General features: G+C 48.5%; 1 protein-coding gene across 1 annotated transcript in view; it reads right to left on the bottom strand.

The window, feature by feature from the left end:
• XPNPEP1 (X-prolyl aminopeptidase 1) overlaps positions 1-12,150 on the bottom strand; it is a 33,335-nt gene extending 21,185 nt beyond the window's left edge. The window contains exons 1-4 of the mRNA XM_084264471.1: positions 12,134-12,150; positions 10,723-10,818; positions 6,615-6,739; positions 942-1,005 (exon numbers count right to left, since the gene is read on the bottom strand). Of these exons, the coding sequence (XP_084120597.1) occupies positions 942-1,005; positions 6,615-6,731 (181 nt within the window). The 5' untranslated portion in view covers positions 6,732-6,739; positions 10,723-10,818; positions 12,134-12,150. The remainder of the gene's footprint in view (positions 1-941; positions 1,006-6,614; positions 6,740-10,722; positions 10,819-12,133) is intronic.
• Positions 12,151-19,087: the final 6,937 nt, after the last annotated feature.

The following is a 19,087-nucleotide window of genomic DNA, read 5'->3' on the forward strand; positions in this document are numbered from 1 at the left end:
TACCAAGCTCCCCCAACACAAACTCTGTGTTAAGCTGCTTCAGCCTGAAAAGATGAAGCAAGAGACACAAGGTGAGTCCCTGTGTGATAACTCCCTGATCTGTGGACCATTAGGCTGGGAACACAGACCTTCCAAATACTTAACAAGGGCCTAAAATAGAGAGCAAGGTTATGAAGAGGCCAGGCAGAAGGCATGACATTAATACAGGATTCATGTTATCCATTAACAGCAGCCTGCAGCCCTGGATTTATCACCTTCCACGTGAGGTCCCAGAGTAGTTTATAGGGACTGATCAATGGACCCTCCAAACACAAAAGTATCAGTATTTATTAAACCAATCTACAATTGGGGTAGGAGGAAAGACCTCAACAAAAGACTAAAATGACTTTCCAACAATCACCCAGCAGATTAAGTTTCAGAGCTTAGGGTACAGCTAGGCTAAAAACCAGGTCTTTTGAAACAGACCTACCCTACAGCCAAGAAAACATCCTGTCTCCACAAGATAAGCAAACTTTTCCTCAGCATTCTGTTTCCAAATGCAGTGTTTCTGATCCTGGCTCTGTTTAAAAAGAAGGCCTAGCTAAAGACCATCTACTATTCACCCAACCCAAACAGGCAATGTAAAAATCGGTTCGTACTGGCTGCACATCAAAATAAATAACCATAGGTTACAAGCACCACATTAAAGAGTTAACAGGATTTTACTTTATGAGAGGTTCATTCAGGGGTCAAACATTTTCTGAAAACTTGTTATTGCGCTGATATTACATAATTCCAGTGGGTAGCCAAAACATAGTTCTGCAGATGCTGGAATGGGAAGAAAATACTCCAAATAAGCTGCATAGGTTTCCTTTTCCATCCAGCTTCCATGCCATGAGTGAGACGATTTCTTTACAGGGAAATTATGTACATTAGCAAGAACCCAAGCTCTGGAAAGGTACCTGCAGAGCCATCGAATCCAGAGATGAACGCCCGTCTGCAATCACAGGGTGCAATGTACTCGCTCTAGAAAACAAAAGAGGCAGCAATTATTTATAGCAGCAGGGAAGGGAGGGGGAAATCAGCTGATGACAAATAGTTTGATAATCTTTTTCTCCTAAAGGACGCCACAGAGAGAAAGAAATGAGTTAAAAAATTCTGAGCTCCACTACACTGGAACATTTAATCATCTGTGATTATACTGTATTTATGTCCAACTGTTTTTTTTCTAAAGCTGCAGCACTTTTCTCCCACAAATGTCTGTAAACACTGAAGTGCTTCGAATTTTACAGATGTTTATTTCACACTCAGCCTCCCCTTTGGGCAACAAACAAATGCTGCCTTTGAAGCTGCAATGTGAAAGGAAAAGAAACCAGAAACACCCCTTGATCTTGGAGACCAAAGTAATCAGTGCATAAAATCTAAAATTCACTATCTCCAGCAAAGTCCCCCCACTGGGATTTGTAAGATTCCTTTAGGACTTAACATTGATCTTAACACAACAATGATATTGAAAGAAAATCATCAAGGTGATAAAACTGTAAAAACTTTAACCTTTAAGACCTTTTAAAATTAGATGCTGATCCTCTCACTTCTTCCTTGCCTACTCAAAACCCATGTACACCAGAAACCACCAGACTACACTTTGGTGGGCGAGACGGAATCAAAACTACTAATCCATCCTCATCCCAAACCCATCACAACCTGTTTGCATCACAACCTCTGCTGCCAGCATTACAGAAAAGCCTACGAATCCACAGGAGCTGCCAAAATTAAAAGCACAACTATTCCTTGAAGTGGCCCACACACCATTTTATGGGACCCCATTCTGGCAAGTTGAGGGGTCGGAACTGCTGAGTTGGCCTGTTAATTAACTAGCACAACTCAGCAAATCAGCTTAATCCAGGCTGACAGCGACAATGTTTGAGCTGCAAAACCCCTGGATTTGTACCTTACAAATGGTCTGAAACCAAAGTCTGTTTCTCTGCCCATAAAGTTTCTCTGCCCCCAGCTGTGCTGTGGCAAAAGAAACACTTTGGGGACTGAGCTGAGAAATTGCAGCCCAATTCTCAGGTGATTTTAGTTCCTACTGTGAGAGATACTGCGTTCCCCACCTCTGGCCAGGACTATTTTTAAATCACCTGACTGCTGGAAAATACTCCCTTCAAACTTGTTACTCTTACTGCTGTGACAAAGGCAGAGGGTTCAAAGCACAGGAGTAAAAAGCAGAAATTACAGTACCTGGGACCAACACTATTTCTGCTCCCAAGCAAACCATGGTCCAAACTCCTCCAGAACATGTTTCTTCTCTCCCAGGAGGTGCCACAGGAAGCAGAAACCAACCATTCACCACTAAGTCTTGTAACTGAACATCAGAACAGCAAAAAACATGGCCCAAAAGAGCATCTGGTTTGAGTAGCTTCTGCTTCTGATTGCCAGGGAAGATCCCTGGGATATATTCTGAATAAATCCTGTATTTTACCCAACCACTAAAGAAAGCTGGCAGAAACAGGGTATTAGAGACACAGGTGCCCTCATCTCTGTGTCAGCCCAGTTCCCCATGCCCATCAGCCCCACAGACCCATGACATACACTCGGCAGCTGTGGGGAGGAGAGTGTAAAGTGGATACCCACCCTTTGAAGGGATGACTGCCCCCTACACACCTCTAGATGACAGACTGGATCCACCTCAGCCCACCACAGTAACACCATTACCATTAACCCTCTTTAAAATAACAGAGACATCAGCAGGTAAGAGAGGACAATGTTGTTCCGGGAAGAAAATCAAGTGCCTGTTTCCCCACTGCTCATCTCACAGCAGCTGGACATAACACGAAGGCAGAATGATGCTGGACCTGAGGATGATTCACCATTTCAACATTTCCTGATGACTACTCAGCCTGTTGACTGTTACGACTCTGCCTTTACCACATTTCTCAGCTCAAAGCTGGGACACCATCTCAAAGGGTCCAACACCTAAAGGGGATGCTGCAAATTTCCTATTGTGGATGATACCATTAAGTGCATCTCAAATTAGACCAGTGATTTCTCCTCCCTTTCTCTTAACCAACGCAGTGGGGATTACAGGCTGGTTTACTTGTGCAGGCAACCAATGTGATATTCATAGGAAGGGTTAACACTGAGCTACCTGCATTAACAGCACACAACAGTGAAATGGACTGAAATAACTTTTTTTAAAGTCATTTACAAGGAAAAAGGTCTATTGTTTTAGATCTGGTAAAAGACAACCTAAACTAACAAAGACCTTGATTGGGTAGGACATCTCATGCTGTCCCATTCACAGACAGATTCAAGGAAAGTTTTAAGAGTTTACAATGAGGCAGATGAGCTTTAAAAGGGACTATGAGGGCTCTGGAAGGGAAGACGGTTTATTCATCTGTCAGTCTGAATTCTTGCACACCCACCTGTTCTGGTCTATGCAGCAACCCCCACTGTGCAAAGATGAGCCCATATTTTGCAGGAGCTAAAATTACAAGGGGAACACCTGCGTACGCCACACAAAGTACAGGCCACAGCACAGTCAGAACAAGGTATTTCCCTGGGGCTTGTCTTGCAGCTCAGATGGCCTTCAACCTGGCCCTCCTCAGGCCTTTAACGTCTGCTTTCCACCACACCTGTCAGTCCCTGACACGCAGACAAAACTGGGGGGTGTATCACAGAAACCCTCAGCTAAGTCAGGAAAAAACAAGAACCACTGATTTTATTTCTTTTTATCAACAGTGTCTGCATGGTAGGGCCATTAGCACTGTAAAGTTTATTCTATTCTAGTATCAACCAAGATCAGCAATGAAAAGTGCAGCTTGCTGCCCTTAGAGCTATGACACTGATGCCATTAAAGAAAAAAAGCACTGCTGTGTACTTGGAGGGAGGTTGGTATTCACTGCCAAAACCCTAACTGCATGGGTAAGATCTGGAACAGGTCAGTGCAACCTGTGCACAAGCTGCCTCTAGCTTTGTAACTGCTGATTCCTCAGCTCAGAACGAGCATATGTCAAAGCCAGCCCTGAGCAGAAGACAGCATCTCTGCCAACCCAAACACGGGGCCCGGAGCTGGGCAGGTGCTTCCTTGGTGTGGAAGACCATCCAGATCTGACCAAATTTGTTTTCACTGAGTTAAGGGCTGGAGGTGAAAGCCAGCCCCAATTAAGCTGTGACTGGCTCCAAACCCAAGCTCTAACCCAAACATCATTCCCCCCCATTAAGAAAAAAGCTCCTTCAAACTCTGAACATTCCCACATAGGGAAACTCCTGACTCAATGTAAACTGGGTGACTCAACATAAAAACAAATCCTGCATTTACCACTGCAACACCCCAAAAGCCCAGACAAGCATTTTTAACTGAACCAGAAAGGACTCAGGTGCCCCATTCCCAAAAGAATGAAACTTCATCCCTTCATGATTCTTTGACACCTCCAAGTCACAAAACCCACCTGGCACTCAGGAAAGGAACTGGGGCTCTTTGTATGGACTTCAGCCCACTTTTAGCTAGAAATGCCCTCCTTTCTCACCAGCCTTTGAACACCCAGGGTATCAAGGAAGTAGACTATTTTTTTCCTGACTTCTGTATCTCCATCATCAAAAGTTTCAAAAATCAAGCAGCCAACGTTCAGGTCTGGCTGCAAGAGCCACAAATCAAAAGTATTAGCAGCCTTGGGTGAGCCAGAGCCAGTGTTTGAGAAACCCAGCAAGTCTTTCAGCTCTTCATGCAAGTAAACATGGAAAGCAAAGGATAAAACCAGTGGCAAGCCTGCTGGCAGTATTATAACCAAGGCCTTCTAGTCTTGGCAGGAAAACCAATATTAAAAGCATCACAGGGCTCAGAGCTCAAACACTGCCAGTGCTACAAAGAGAAATTAGTCAGCAAATTGCAGCATTTGGGTATATCAGCAACACTTCAATCCAGGGGTTCCTTTGCAACCTAGGAGTTTCCCCCAACCTAAACCCTGTGTCAACACCACAGGAGCAAAAGCCCTGTTTGCAGACAAGTTCTCTGATGTGGATCCCAGGACAGCCTTATGAACAGCTGAGAGAGGCAAAGACAGCAATAAGTAGCTTGGACTGTGGGGAGGAAATGGCTCAAGCTAGGAAAAGCCTGGGTGTCATTAAACCACAGTCTTCTGAGTCATGGAGAGAGCTGCCTAAGAGCAAAACATGGCTGTGGGGCTATATAGTTCTTAATTGCACACAGGAAACAAACCCTTGCTTGGAACACGTGGAAATTGCAAATCTCAGCTAATCACAATTTACCTGGAATCAGTAAGCCTGTGCTGGGATCAACAGGTTTCTGCCAATACCTAAACCTGCACCAATTCCCAAACCTCACAGACAAAATCCTGCACTAGCTGGTCAGGAGGCGCCAGAATCAGCAGCTTTTAGTAATCGTTTCCATTCAGATAGATTCCTTCTCCAGAGAAACCTGACCAACTCGCCCGGCAGGAAATAGCAACATGGGGTTCTCTGCTTAACTGCACTCTGTCAAGGAAAAGAGAGCAACAGAAAAACCCAGAAGTCCTGAGGGTCACATTCTTCAACTCACATGACAGCATTTAACGTCTAGTGAAATGAAACCGGAGTTATATATGGACAGAGGCAGCTTGAGGCTGGAATGCAGCAGACAATAGCAGCTGCAGAAAACGCCTTCCCTCTACCTGCCCAAGTTTGGATCTCCCTAGGAGGAAACATGATGCTGCACATAGGGTCCCAGGGCACAGGCAAGCCTGGACCCAGCTCACCCCAGTGCCAAGTCAAGGGCAAAGGTTCGGATTCAGTTGCATTTTGCTCTTATGCACCCTGCGGTAAAAGAGAGCTTTGGGTGTGAGCCAGGAAAGCTTCAGATCCTTTGTTTCCTGAAAAAAGCTGAGGAGCAAAAACCCTTGCCAGTTCTTGAGTGTCTTAACACAGCAGACAGAAAAGTAAAATCTAGCATTTGTGCAGGTAGGGGAGATAAAATGGCAGTTCAGCAATTTAAAATTCACACAATGGACTACAAAAATCCTAACAGTAGAAGCAGCACACACATAGTTACCACCCTGGTCTCAGCCTTCACTCCAGCCTTTAGGGCACAGAACAAGCTGATGCAGAGCAGGATCAGACGGTGTGTCCTTGTAACCTGTTCCTTACTTGCCTCTCCAAAGATCCCTCTGTGTGGGATCTGAAGGGCTTTAGCATAAGGCAGCAAATTCCAGCAAGAACTGGATCTAGCAAATGGAAAACTCTGCAACTAATCCTTCACCACTTCCCTTAAGAGTACGTGTTGATCAGGAGGTGCTAATGGAGAAACTAAAGCCCAGAAAATGCCTCTTTCTCCCCTGGTAAATCCATTCTTCCCAATAGCCAGGATGGAGACAAGTGCTCTGATAAGCTCCCTTTTTTGCAGCACAAGCTCCCTGGAGACAGTCTTATAAGAAGCTGCTAGTGGAACATCTACAGTTATGTTTTACAAGAGCATAAAAACCTCCAGCTCCTGAAGAGACTCCAGAAACTTTTTCCAACATGATATTTCTCATGTTGCCCAGGCTTTTATGCTGGAACCATCAGAGTAAACATAGGATGATTTTAGTTATTTTTTGCAGGTAAGGAAACTGCAATCCTTTCCATAATCCACCCAGGCATACCTGGTGGGCATCTCCAGAGGGCACTATGTAAGCTTGGACAGGCTCCTGGACATACTTGGGACTCTTCATCACCTGACGCAGTTGCTTCAGCAGCTCTGTTGTAATTTTTGGACTCATCTTCCTACCTGCAATGAAAACAAAGCACAAAACTTCAGAGTTTGTCCAGCCATCCCGAGCCATTCACACACACAGGCTGGAGGCTGTGACCACTGGAAACTCCCCTGGAAGACAACTGTGCCAACATCACTGCGGTCAGCCTAGCATCTCTCCTTCACTCATGTTCTTTGAGAATGATCAGGCTGAGGCCAGAAAGTCAGCACTGCTCTGTCCTGTAAAGAACCTTTCCCATCTGGTGAAGAACTGGATGCCCAGTGGTAATACACACCTGTCAACCCTTCTTGCATGTGGACAGCACCATGAACCAGAGCACCTCAGACACTCCCTATGACAGCCAAAAAAGCCCTTGGCATGTCATGTTGAAGGTCCCAAGTACCTTCAGATCAGAAGTAACCCCACTCTTTCTGCAGGGAGAGAAACTTTCAGTCTTTTCACTCTGAGAGCAGAGATACTGTGCTTTATTTGTCACATGAGCACAGGCTGCTGGGAGAGCAAGTCCTGCACGTGCAGAACTCAGGAACAGACCAGTTAGGAATTCAGTTTTTACGATTTTCACTATAGTCCAGGATTTTGGAGTGGATTGGTGACTACACTAACTCAGACAAATGAAAACTTCTTCCAAGGACATATACAGGGACGCATATGGGTTTCACTGGGTTTATTTATCTCTGGGTTGCATGTTAGTTCACCAAGCAAGAACACAGCTGTAACAGAAGGAACAGTCCATTGAGCTCACACAAATGAGAGGGGACAGGGGACAACTAGGAAGGCTTAAAGATATCTTCCACAAAGACCTTTGGCTCTGCAGTCCTCAGCTGGTGTCAGGCAGGCGGGGGTGGGGCACAGGCTGGATGGAAGACAGCAGACCAGAGGGGAAAACAAGGGCACAGGCCAGTCACCTTCCCCTGCTCTGGCTTTGCCATGGATATCTCTTTGGCATTGCAGTGAACATCAGCCTCTTGACTTGCTACTCAGAAACCATCACTAGCGACAGCATGCTGTGAGCACCATGCACAGGAACACATCAGGCCTTCCTGCTGTGCTGGCATGAGTGAAAGCTGCAGTGGAAGGCACCAGCTGAGTGCAGAGAATGTTCAAGCTGTGGGGGAGTCCTGGTCTGAAAGCCTATGAAAATCAAGTAACCTGAACCTCTTCAGAGATTCTTGCCATCTTCTCTTCACTTACACCTCCAAAGGGTACCCAAAGTGGGATAACCCTTTTCCTGGTTCTCTACCCGTTCCTTTCCCATTTTTCAGAACATGCTGGGATCTTTCAACTTTAAAGGTGTCACTCTCCAGGACACAACAGTTGCAGCTCTGCACGGCCTGAATACCACATGATGCAGGATTTATTCTGACCGGTTCATTTCACAGCTCACTTCACAGCCACGCCCACAAACAGATCATTGATGGGAGAAGCAAGTAGCACATAAGTCTCAAACATTTTTTGCTTATCCAGGCACTTACTCTATTTACACCTCAGTAACTACCAGGAACCCAAGTGACATTACGGTCTTATGCCAAAACACAATAAGGAGCAGTGCCTGCCTTAGATGGCAAACATGCTATCTAAGTGGGAAGGCGTAAGAGCTGCCTCCATTTCACAGAGCCAAAGGAAGACAGGATTTGTCCGAGGTTACACAGCAGTGCCATGACCGAGTCAGGAGCTGAACCAAGATCTGTGGTGGTTTAGCCCTGGCTGGAGGCCAGATGCCCACCAAAGTCAGTCTATTACTCCCTTTCTTAGTTGGACAGGGGAGAAAAATATATATCAAGAGGCTCAGGAGACAAAATAAGGACAGGGAGAGATCATTCTGTCAGCAATGACATGGGCAAAACAGACTCAATACAAAGTGAAGTACAGAGAAACTACCTAATTTATTACACTACACTACAAAGAACAGTAAAACTGGGGTCAGGAGCATGACCAGATCTTAAAACAAATGCAACCAGATCTTAAAACACTTTCCCCCCACCACTGCCTTCTTAGCAGACTTTAGCCATGATTTTGCTCCCTTCTTCCCCCTGCTCGCAGTACAGGGGGGCAGGGACTGGGAAAAAATGGGGTTCTTGGTTACTTTTTCATGAGCTGTTTTCCTTTTCCAGATCTTAAAACACCTTTAACTTGCCCCCCAGCCCCGCTCCCTTCTTAGCAGACTTCACTCTAGTCATGATTTCACGCCTTTCTTCCCCCTGCTCGCAGCACAGGGGGACAGGGACTGGGAGATGGGGGCTTCAGTCAGTCCATTGCAAGTTGGCTTCCTTCTCAGCCGGGGTGGTCGTGCTGTCATTCATTCCACACCCTCTCCCTGCTGCACCATGGGGTCTCACCCACAGGAGACAGTCCTCCATGAACTTCTCCAACGTGAATCCTTTCCCACAGGGTTTTATCTCTTTATCACAGTGTCTCTCAGTCCCAGTCCTCCACAGGATTCCAAGCCTCCCCCCCGGCAAACCTGTTCCAATGCAAATATTTCTCTCTCATCTCTGTGTCTCTGTTTCTCCTCATGGCTGCAAGTGCTGGCAGCGGCTTGTTCCAATGTAGGGTCACTGTGTCTTCTCTATGTCTCCACCTGCTCCATCCAGCATGGAGCCCCCCACGGGCTGCAGGTGGGATCTCGGCCTTTTCCATGGGTTTCTCCACGGGCTGCAGGGGCATCTTTCTCTCCCGCACCTGGGCCACCTCCTCCTCCGCCCTTTCCTGGCCTCGGTTTCTGCAGAGCTCATTACATCTTCTCACTCCCTTCTCCGGTGGCAAAATGCAGCTGCTTCCGGGTTGTTTTCTCCTGTATGTGATTCTCAGAGGCGCCTGACTATCTCCGGCCATGACTTTGGCCTTGAATTGCCTGATGTTTACATTTTTGGGGGCTGGCAGGGCACACCAGCAGCCATTTTCTGCAGCCCCCAGTCTCTCTCTCAGCAACCAGCTAGGCAAAAACTGCGACACTGATGCATTCAGGTGTAAAAATCTCAACTCAGGCCCACCATTCACACCTCTCATTACAAGAAGTTTAGAGCACAGCAGACTTCTGTGTGACTCTCTGCCTGCGACAGGTACGCTGTGTTTAACCCAGACTACATGAAGCAAATCCAGCTCAAAAGGCACCATATACTAAATCTTCAAATAGGTATCTTGACTCCAGTGCCTTCACTGGGATTAAATTACACTTCAAATTTTCTTCTAGGACAAATTTCATAGCTGTATACAGCGTTTGCAAGCTGCACTGAACTTTATTACACTGTGACTGTTTCTGTCATCCTCTGTAATGAGCCGCTGTAACATCCTATAACATCATTGCTGATTTACGTTCAGACAAAGGAAGAACACAAAGGAGAGAGAACAACAGCAGTGACTAGCCACAGAACAGAATCTCTTTCTACAGACTCCTAAGGAGACAGTTCCTTTCTTGACCTGCACTTTGTCTCCAGGAGCCCGAAAGTCTCATTTAAGTAGGCAAGGAATGACAAGGCTTTGCCTTCTAATAAAGCTCCTTGCTGACAAGCCACAGTTTTCTTACCAAGCATGAGATTTTCTCAAGGACAAAAAAAAAAAAAACAAAAAAAGTACTCTTACTGTTGTTGAAAGATTTGCTTGCAATACTAAAAACACAACTAAGCTATATTAGCAACAACATTCATATTAAAGCAGCCATCTACTTTAGATAACCCCTACAGCGTAAGAAATTACTTCTAAAATATCCTCCACAAATTTTCCAATGAAATCACCTTCAGTTTCCAGAAAGAGAAGTTATTTCCTCCCAAATCTTTCACAGTCACATACTCTAGTCCCCCCTATAATTTTTAACAGGTGACCTTTCCTTTCTTGGCTGTAACTATAAGCCTGTGCAAAGTTAAAGCAGCTTCTCTATCATTTAATCACAGCAGTGATTAAAACCAAGGACAGCTGAAATGAAGGTAGTGAATTTAGCAGTGCAAGAAACAGTCTTATTCCCTGCCCTAGCTTTTTCAAAGGTATCAGACTGCCATGTTACCTGCCTCTGCAGTTCCCCAAGTTTTGATGCCTCTTGACTCTGCTCACACAAAATACCATCCAGCTCTTTGCTTGGCCTTCATAAGCTCCACTGTGCCTGAGAAAGCAAAGGGCAAAACTGAAACAGCTAATAAACTTTGCCCCCCATAAAACATTCACATCCCCCAGCAAAGAGCTGAAAATGCAATAACACTACGTTCCCCTGGCAAGATTAGAGATGCACTGAGGGTGAACCATGGTGGAATAGGGAATATCAAGGGCCAGGCATGTGCTTGTCAAGACTTACGATTAAATCCTGCCAACGTGTGCTGTTTTACACCAATTTATTTTTTACAATCATTCTGCAAGAGTCCACTCCTGATTTTACAGAAGGAGAAACTAAGGCAAAGCAGAATTAACGTGCAAAGTATCACTGCAGCACAATGGCAGGCAGGGTTGGATCCCAAGATCTGTGACTGTCTACACAAGCATTATCAGACCACAAGATTCAGCTCTCCAAGAGCCACCTCCCTGGACAGTATCTCCATCAGACCCCACAGCAAAGAGCAGGCATGAAAACACAGCCAGAGGAAGCAAACACCTCCTCCTCCTGCCTCCCACATGCACACAGCACAACGGGGTGCTGCAATCCCAGGCGCCAGCGACGGTCAGAGTTGGGGACATCAGGCCTGCTGTGCTGGGCGTGCATCAGTGCCACGGTGGGGATGGGAGGGGAGGCCAGGAGGTCAGGCTGCATCTGGGTCTGGCTGTGGCTGCTGTGTTAGACCACTCCGAATGTTTGCATCCTGTTTGCTTCAGACACACTCATCCTTCTGATAATTTCCTCTTCTTTTCCTCTTTTATGAAAACTTGCTCAAAATAAGCACATAAGCTTGCACTGCCAGGAACAAGCAACATCGCCTCAAACCTATGCCTCTCCAGGCAGGGCTGACCACAAGCAGGGCAGCCCAAGTGCTCACAGCCACGCACCGAGGCCCAAACCCCACCGCCTGCCTCCCAGTGCCTGCCTGTACCCAAAACTCGCCAAAGCCTGCGGCCCGGCCGGCCCCTCTGAGCCAAAGGCCTCCTGCAGCTCCACACAGGGCCTGGACACCCGGCCTGAGCCGGGCCATGACTGAACGGCTGGGCTGAGCCGGGCTGGGCTGGGCTGGGCTGCGACGGGCCGGGCCGGGCCGGGCCAGGCCAGGCCAAGCTGAGCTGAGCTGAGCCAGGCCGGACCGGGCCTAGCCCAGCCGGCAGGGCCCGGACACCCAGGCAGGGCCCGGCTGCCAGGGCTAACGGCAGAGTCCAAGCTCTCCCCACCCGTACTGAGCCCCTGCGGCCCCAGGCAGATGCAACGTTCTCTGCCATTAACTCCGGGACACCCACCCGGGCCTGCCCCTGCCTCCGCCCCCGCCCCCGCCGCTCCTCACCTGCCGCCGTCCCGCCCGCCTGCCGGCCGCCGCGACGTCAGCGCCCACGTGGGCCGGCGTGGCCATTCGCGCTGACGTCACGGCAAGACGTCACGGGGAAGCCGGCGGCTGAAGGGGGAGACGCGCGGAACGCGATGAGGGCCGGGACCGGCCCCCGTGCTCCTGCTGGGCCGGGCCGGCGCCGGGCGCGGCACTCTGTGGCGGCCGAGCCGCCCGGCCTGGGCGTTCGTCTGAGCCCTGTGGTGGATGGGGATGGGGGGGGTGTCCGTCCCCCGGGCCGGGCCGTCCTCCCCCACCCCCCGGCAGCCCCCAGCCCGGTGCTCGGCGCGGTCCCCCCGGGGGGAGCGCGGACGGGGGATCTGGGGGCGGGAGGTGCTCCGCCTTCCGGGGAAGGTTGCCCAGAAAGCCGGTGTGAAACGCAGGGCAGGCCGAGCGTGTTGCAATCGACGGGAAGCGTCGGCGTTTGGCGGCCGCCGCTGCATCCCCCGGGGGAGAAGCCGGAGCGGAACGAACCGCCCGGCACCGCCTGAGGGCCCTGTCTCCAGAACCTCGCCCTGCGCTCCGCTCCGCTCTGAAACTTCCCAAAACGATGCTCCGGGGGACGTGCCTGGCTGCTCTCCCTCTCGCCCCACGCAGCCCGGCCGGCCTGGGAGCCGGTGCTGCTCCAGCACTGCCTGAGGCAGGGGCAGAAGGAACCAGAGAGGTGCCGAGGGCGGAGGGGGGGGGGGAGGGGGTGTGTGGTCACACCTGCTCCCCCCAGCATCGAAGTGCCGGGGTTTGGGTACCCCACAGCTTTATTTCTGGTGCTGAGCACAGCTCCAGGAAAACGTCAGCATCCGGTTACTTTGCTTAAAGCCTCGGCAGAAGAAGGTACCTTCTACTTCACAGGATAAATTACTGTCAGCTTTCTGCTTGGACGGGAGAGGGTTGTATTTGTAGCAACCTCGAGTGCAACTCTTGTAAAATCTGGTCGTTTGCCATGCGTGGTCCCTAACGAAAACACCTCCTGCCGCTCTCCTCTGCCCCGGCAGGTTTTTGTAGGTGGGATCTAAGTTAACCCTATTGACAAAAACATGGGGCTGTTACAGAAATGCAGAAATAAGATCACCGTCAAGAGAGGCTACAACAAAAGCAAAAGGGCTGTTTTGTAGCTGCTTCCAGGCTGGAGGGGTTTGCTTGTAGCAGTTGGTACTCTGGGAACCCTCTTGTCCCCATGCTGTGACAGCCCTGCACCGGGTGCAGTTGTGACTCTAGAGAGGGGGAAGAAGAGGAAGAAAATGTTGCTCAGCAGGATTCATATTGGTTCAGGGCCTCCCCCACATCCTGGGGACACAATAGGAAAGGAGATGCCTGGCTGGCTGAGCCTTTAAAGATCCACAGGCTGGGTGCTACATGGGGCGCCCCACTGATAAAACAGCCTGCATCAGTACATGGCTAGCTCATGAAACTGATCCCTCTGCGTTTTTCCAGAGAAGAAAAAGTCCAGGCAGCAGCTACTCTGCCCTTCCTCCTTCCTCAGTCCACACCAATGCTGTAGCCCACAGAGCTTTACCTACAAAGTGCCAAATATTTGCTGCTGCATCTAGCAGGCAAACACAAGCCAGGCTGTTACTGAACCACCCGGGTCTCCCTGACCATTCCTGTATTTCCAGGGGAAAATGGAAGCAAAAACAAGATGAGAGAAATGTAGAATAATTTGGAGGTCTCTAGTCCAAACCCTGGCTAAAAGTGGGACCAGCTTCAAAGTTAGAGTGGGTTGCTCTAGGGATCATCCCGCTGAGCTTTGAGTATCTCTGAGAAAGGAGCAGCACAGCCTCCCTGGGCAGCTTGTGCTAGTGTTGGCCACCCTGGAGCAAAATGGTCTATTCCTAATATCCAAGAATTTCCTCATTGCAGCTTGCCCCTTGCCCTTTTGCTATGCACATCTGGAAAGGGTCTGGCTCCCTCTTCTCTCTGACCATTCACAAGGCTGAGCAATTCCAGCTTCCCTCCAGCCCTGAATTCTGCAGCCAGCCCTGACCAGCAACCGCTGCCCTCTGCAGCTCTCTCCACATTAAGTCCTGTCTTAAACATTTCTAGGGTAAAATTTAGGGTGTAAAGCAGTACAGCAAAACTTGTAATCTGACAGAAGAGGATAAAAAGGTTGTCCTGCAACCAGCATCCCAGCATTGGGAAGGATTGTTGGATGGAGCTAGGGCTGCAGGCTGTCCCTGAGGAGGCATGGGAAAGAGGGGAAAGCCCTCAATGACTGTGATAGCAAGAGGAGTTTTCTTTCCTTGTTAATCTCCTTGGGTGAAGCTAATTGCTGTTTCCCCATCATTGCCACCCCACCTTCCAGCCCTGTCCCACAAGGGACCAATACAATCCTGGCAGTCTGACTGGAAAGGCCCATTTAGATCATCACATCAGTGTTCCCCTCAGGGTGCAAACTAAAGCCGTGCTTTGCATTTGCGTTACAGACCACATTATGCTCACCCTGCAGAATATTTGCTGAGAAGATTCATTTCTTGGAAACCAGCCAGTGTCCAGTGATGCTCATACTAAAGCACATGTCAGGACATTTTAAAAGCGCTGCAACATTGGCACGACGATCACGGGGATCATTTGCCGATGGCGAACTCTGCAGCTGAATCCAATCAGGGTTGTGAAATGGTCCTTTCAGCCTCCTCTGACTCATAATCATAATTGGGGGTTAGATTTTGCATTTGGCTGTGGCTCTTAATAGAGGGGTTGTGGTGGAGAGCTGCACCTGCTGGAGCTCTGTGCCGGCTCAGGGAAGGGGGATGGATGAGCCCAAACCATTTCAAATGTTTGTCACGTCCTTTCCAGCTCCCCAAGCAGTGCTGCACTGCAGGGATGCCTTTCCCCCCCTCCATGCTTCTTTGCCTGTGTGTGTTATACCCAAGGGAAGATGAGACTAACTCCCTCTTGGCCTGATCCATGTGCTCCACACTGGCGTCCCAGGGGCAGTGTGTGGGTGTCTGGCCTCTTCCCTTCCTGCTGTGCAGAGCTTTGGGTTTGGCTGAATGTAGGACAGTGGTTTAAACACCAGGTAGTCTTAACGCCTGTGCCAGTTAAATTGTTGGATATTTTTTTTGCCTGTGAATCATTATTAAATCTGTTTGGGTTAGCTAGCAGACCGTGGGAGCAGCTGCAATCAAATACAGGGAGGAAAGAAAATATATCTCCTATGTGGGAGCATGACTTGGGGAGTGTCCACAGCATGAAATAACCAGGCTGCTCACAGAGCGCAGCATACCAGGGTAAGGACAGGGCAGGGGAAAGCTCCCCATCCCCACTGAACTTCCCTCTGTAATTCCTCTGGGTCTGGAGATGCCACCATGGTGGTCAGGAGCCAGTTCAAGGAGAGCAGCTACAGTGTGAGCACAGATCTGTCCTGCCTCCTCTAGCTACCCTACAGCCCTGGAGCAAGAGGGGAGGAAACCAGGAGGCTTGAATTGGATTTGCTTTCTCTACTTTGGTCCCAGCTAAGGGCAGAAATAACAAGCGCCACTGCAGACAGACTATCAATGTGATATTGATGTCTCTGTAATTTAATACGAAATAAAGCAACTGTTGAAAACACTTTACTGCATTGTTTGGTGACCAAGATGTGGCCTGATTCTCTCTTCCTGATCAAGATCTTGCTTTAAAAAATGCAAAAAAAAAAAAAAGAGTCTGTATTCCCTTCTCCCAAAAATGTGCTAAAAGAAGAAAATCGAAGGGAAAATACTGATGCCTTCAACAGCTTCTTAGTTGCTATTAAGCAGCCGGGTATTGCAGAGCCATGTTGTGAAAGCTTCTGTACCCAGAGGTGACTTCTAATTGGTTTTGCCTCACTGAGCACTAAAATTTAAACTAATTTCCTTCCCTTCCTGATAGAATTAATGACAAAGTGATGAGTTATCTGTACTTGAACCTCGTTCCAGAAGAGGAATGGTCTTCTAAGAAAAGATGTATTGAGGCCAGAAAACATTTTACAGACATCTCCTGATTATGCTTGTGACAGAATGTTTGCAATAAACAGCCACCTTACAAGTGGAGGCATGATGGTGCCATGTCGGTTGGTGTCCTGCCCATCTGCAGAGACCTAGGTCTAAACACTGTGGGCATCACACTACCACCAGTGCCCTGATGCAGCAGGACCAGTGTTAAGCCCACAGATGGCTTAACATCTGTGGGGGTGTTGGTTGATGAGAAGCTCAACATGACCTGAAAATGTGTACTTGCAGCCCAGAAAGCAAACCACACGCTGGGATGTATCAAGAGAAGCATGACCAACAGGGCAAGAGAGGTGACTGTCCCCCCCCAACCCTCATGAGACCCCACACAGAGTACTGCATTCAGCTCTGGGGCCCCCAGTACAAGAAACTGTTGGAGCAAGTCCAGATGAGTTCTAGAAGATGATCAGAGAGGGTGCAACTCTCCTATGAAGACAGGCTGAGAGAGTTGGGCTTTTCAAGCTGGAGAAGAGAAGGCTCTGGGGAAACCTTACAGCAGCCTCCCAGTACCTGAAGGGGGCTGCAGGCTATCTGGAGAAGGCTATCTGTTCATCAGGGAGTGTAGTCATAGGACAAGGCCTTCAGATGAAAGAGGGTGGATTAAGATTAGATATAAGAAAGAAATTCTTCATGAGGATGGTGAGGCATTGGCACAGGTTGCCCAGAGAAGCTGTGGCTGCCCCCTACCTGGCAGTGTTCAAGGCCAGGTTAGATGGGACTGGACTAGTGAGGGTGTCCCTGCCCATGGCAGGGGTATGGATCTAGATGATCTTTGAGGTCCCTTCCTACCCAAACCACTCTCTGATTCTGTGAGCCCTGGGGAGGGGGTGGGGGCTGGAGCACATGGGGGACTGGTGCTGAGACACGGCCCCCGTAGAGACTGGTGGATGCCCAGGTTGAACAAGCCAGCAGAGCACTGCTGCTAAAGGCTTTGCCTGGATGAGTACAGGAGGCAGCACTATTTATTTCATTTGAATAATACATGACTAATAAGTTAAATAAGAGAAAGTGGAATGAGCTTTCCGGTTAAGCCAAAATGTTTGATGCTTGTTTCCTGGGCATTTTGGGCCTCTGGGAAGCTTTGAAGTGGCCCTAATGAACTTGCCAATGTAGATAATGTAAAATACTTTAATAATTAATTTAGCAGGCAGTTCTGTCTATGATCTATAATCTGAAATGCTTAAAGAGATGAAACTGTCTTTTCTAAGCACCTGTTTGATCTCGCCTAAAACGGTGTAAGTTCTGTTGCAAAGATATTTCATGAAAGCACTTCAGTGTGCCTTGCTTTTAATTAAATTGTCCTAATTGGGGTATCTTTTATGTTCTCATAGCACTGTGTTTGCAACAGATTACAAAAGAGAAGGGTGACAAGTAGCAACAAAAATTGCCCGAGACCAGCCTCACCAAGTGACAGAGCCCTTAACTCCATTGTAATCTTGATCTGTATCAAGTGATCAAGGCCAGGAAATAAGCCATCAGAGAACACCTGTTATCTTATCAACCCTCCTATACCCATGATACCTTTATTACAGTTGTAACTTTCATTTCCTTCACCTTCTCCTGTTGGGCACCTGTGAAATTTAAGCTCCTGTTTTGCAATCTGATCTCCCAAGGTGCCCCCAGCCTGCAGGTCAAGCCCATGGCCTTTTCATGGCAAGAGCTGTGTGGCACCTTGGTGAGAACACAGTGTTGGAGGTTGGCTCAGTGACCCAGCTGCAATCAGGACACATCTCTTTTCTCACCAAAGTGTCAGCTACAGTGCAGGGTGTTGTTTGAGACAGCAGTAGGAGATGGGGATTTATAGCAGAGGGCTGAGCATCTGCACAACTCTCACCAAGGACAGGGCATGCTACAGCTCAGCTCATGCTGAGAGCTTGACTTTTGGATCGTGGGGTCCTGCCAGTGGCTTATGATGTCTCCTGGACCCCAGACAAGTGAAAGGATGCTCTCAGTACTGCCTTCCCAATGCAGGGACCAGTGCTGCCAACACCATTGGGGTCTCCCATTGCCAGAGTCTCACAGCAGCCCCACCACAGCCAAGGAACATCTTAGGAGACCCTTGCGGAGCTAGAGGCAGGGAGGGGAATCACTCTCCCTGAAGCAAGGGAAAAACAGGCTTTTACAAGGTTGCACACACAGCCAAAGAGTCTCTTCCTGTACATGACAGGATCAGGATTGCCCAGGCGATAACCGACCCACATGTATTTGTATTATTCACAAAAGCCCAACAGTGAGTTTGGTTGCAGTCATGTCTCTGTGCTGATGAGGCAAGGTCACATCCTTCCAGCTTGGAAGCACCTCTGAATCCAAGCAGAAGAGGGCAAGTATTTTAAGTATGGTTTTTATCCTATTTCCACCCTAGAAAATTACTGAACAGCAATTAATGTCAGCGCTCTGGTAGTGTGTAACGGCGGCGCTGGAATGTGCCAGCGCGAGGAAGGGCCTGAGAACAGTTTAGCAGAAAATTGTTTTTATTTTAAGCTCTCAGCTCTGAGTTAAATGAAGGTTTCAAACATGTGGCACAAGTCCTTTTGGATCACATTTTAAATGAATTTTGTATGTTTGGAAACACTGAAACTAGAAACTGCAACAACAAATGGTGTGTTTGGGGGAAAAGATAGCAGGGAGAGAAGGAACAAGTATATCTCAAGATCTTATCTTGGCTTTTCTTAGGAGGACAATTTATCCAGCCAGCCCTGGAAGTTGATCATGGTTGGGTGGTTCCCAGCAGCTGCTTTTGGAAAGGAAAGGGAGGCAGCAGCAGGCCAGGTAGATATCCCAGTACTTCCACATCTTGCTCTTTTCAGTTAAATACCAGATGTCAGGACTGCGCCTGTAAACCTTTAATGACAAGGATGAAAAGGAAATGTTTGCTGAGTTCTCTGCCTGGCTCTGTTTCACACCAAACAATGCACACCCATCCCTGCTCACCTGCACTTGTCTCTCTGCAAGT

The sequence above is a fragment of the Gallinula chloropus genome, assembly GCF_964237585.1.
Source record: "Gallinula chloropus genome assembly, chromosome: 5".
Lineage (NCBI taxonomy): Eukaryota > Metazoa > Chordata > Aves > Gruiformes > Rallidae > Gallinula > Gallinula chloropus.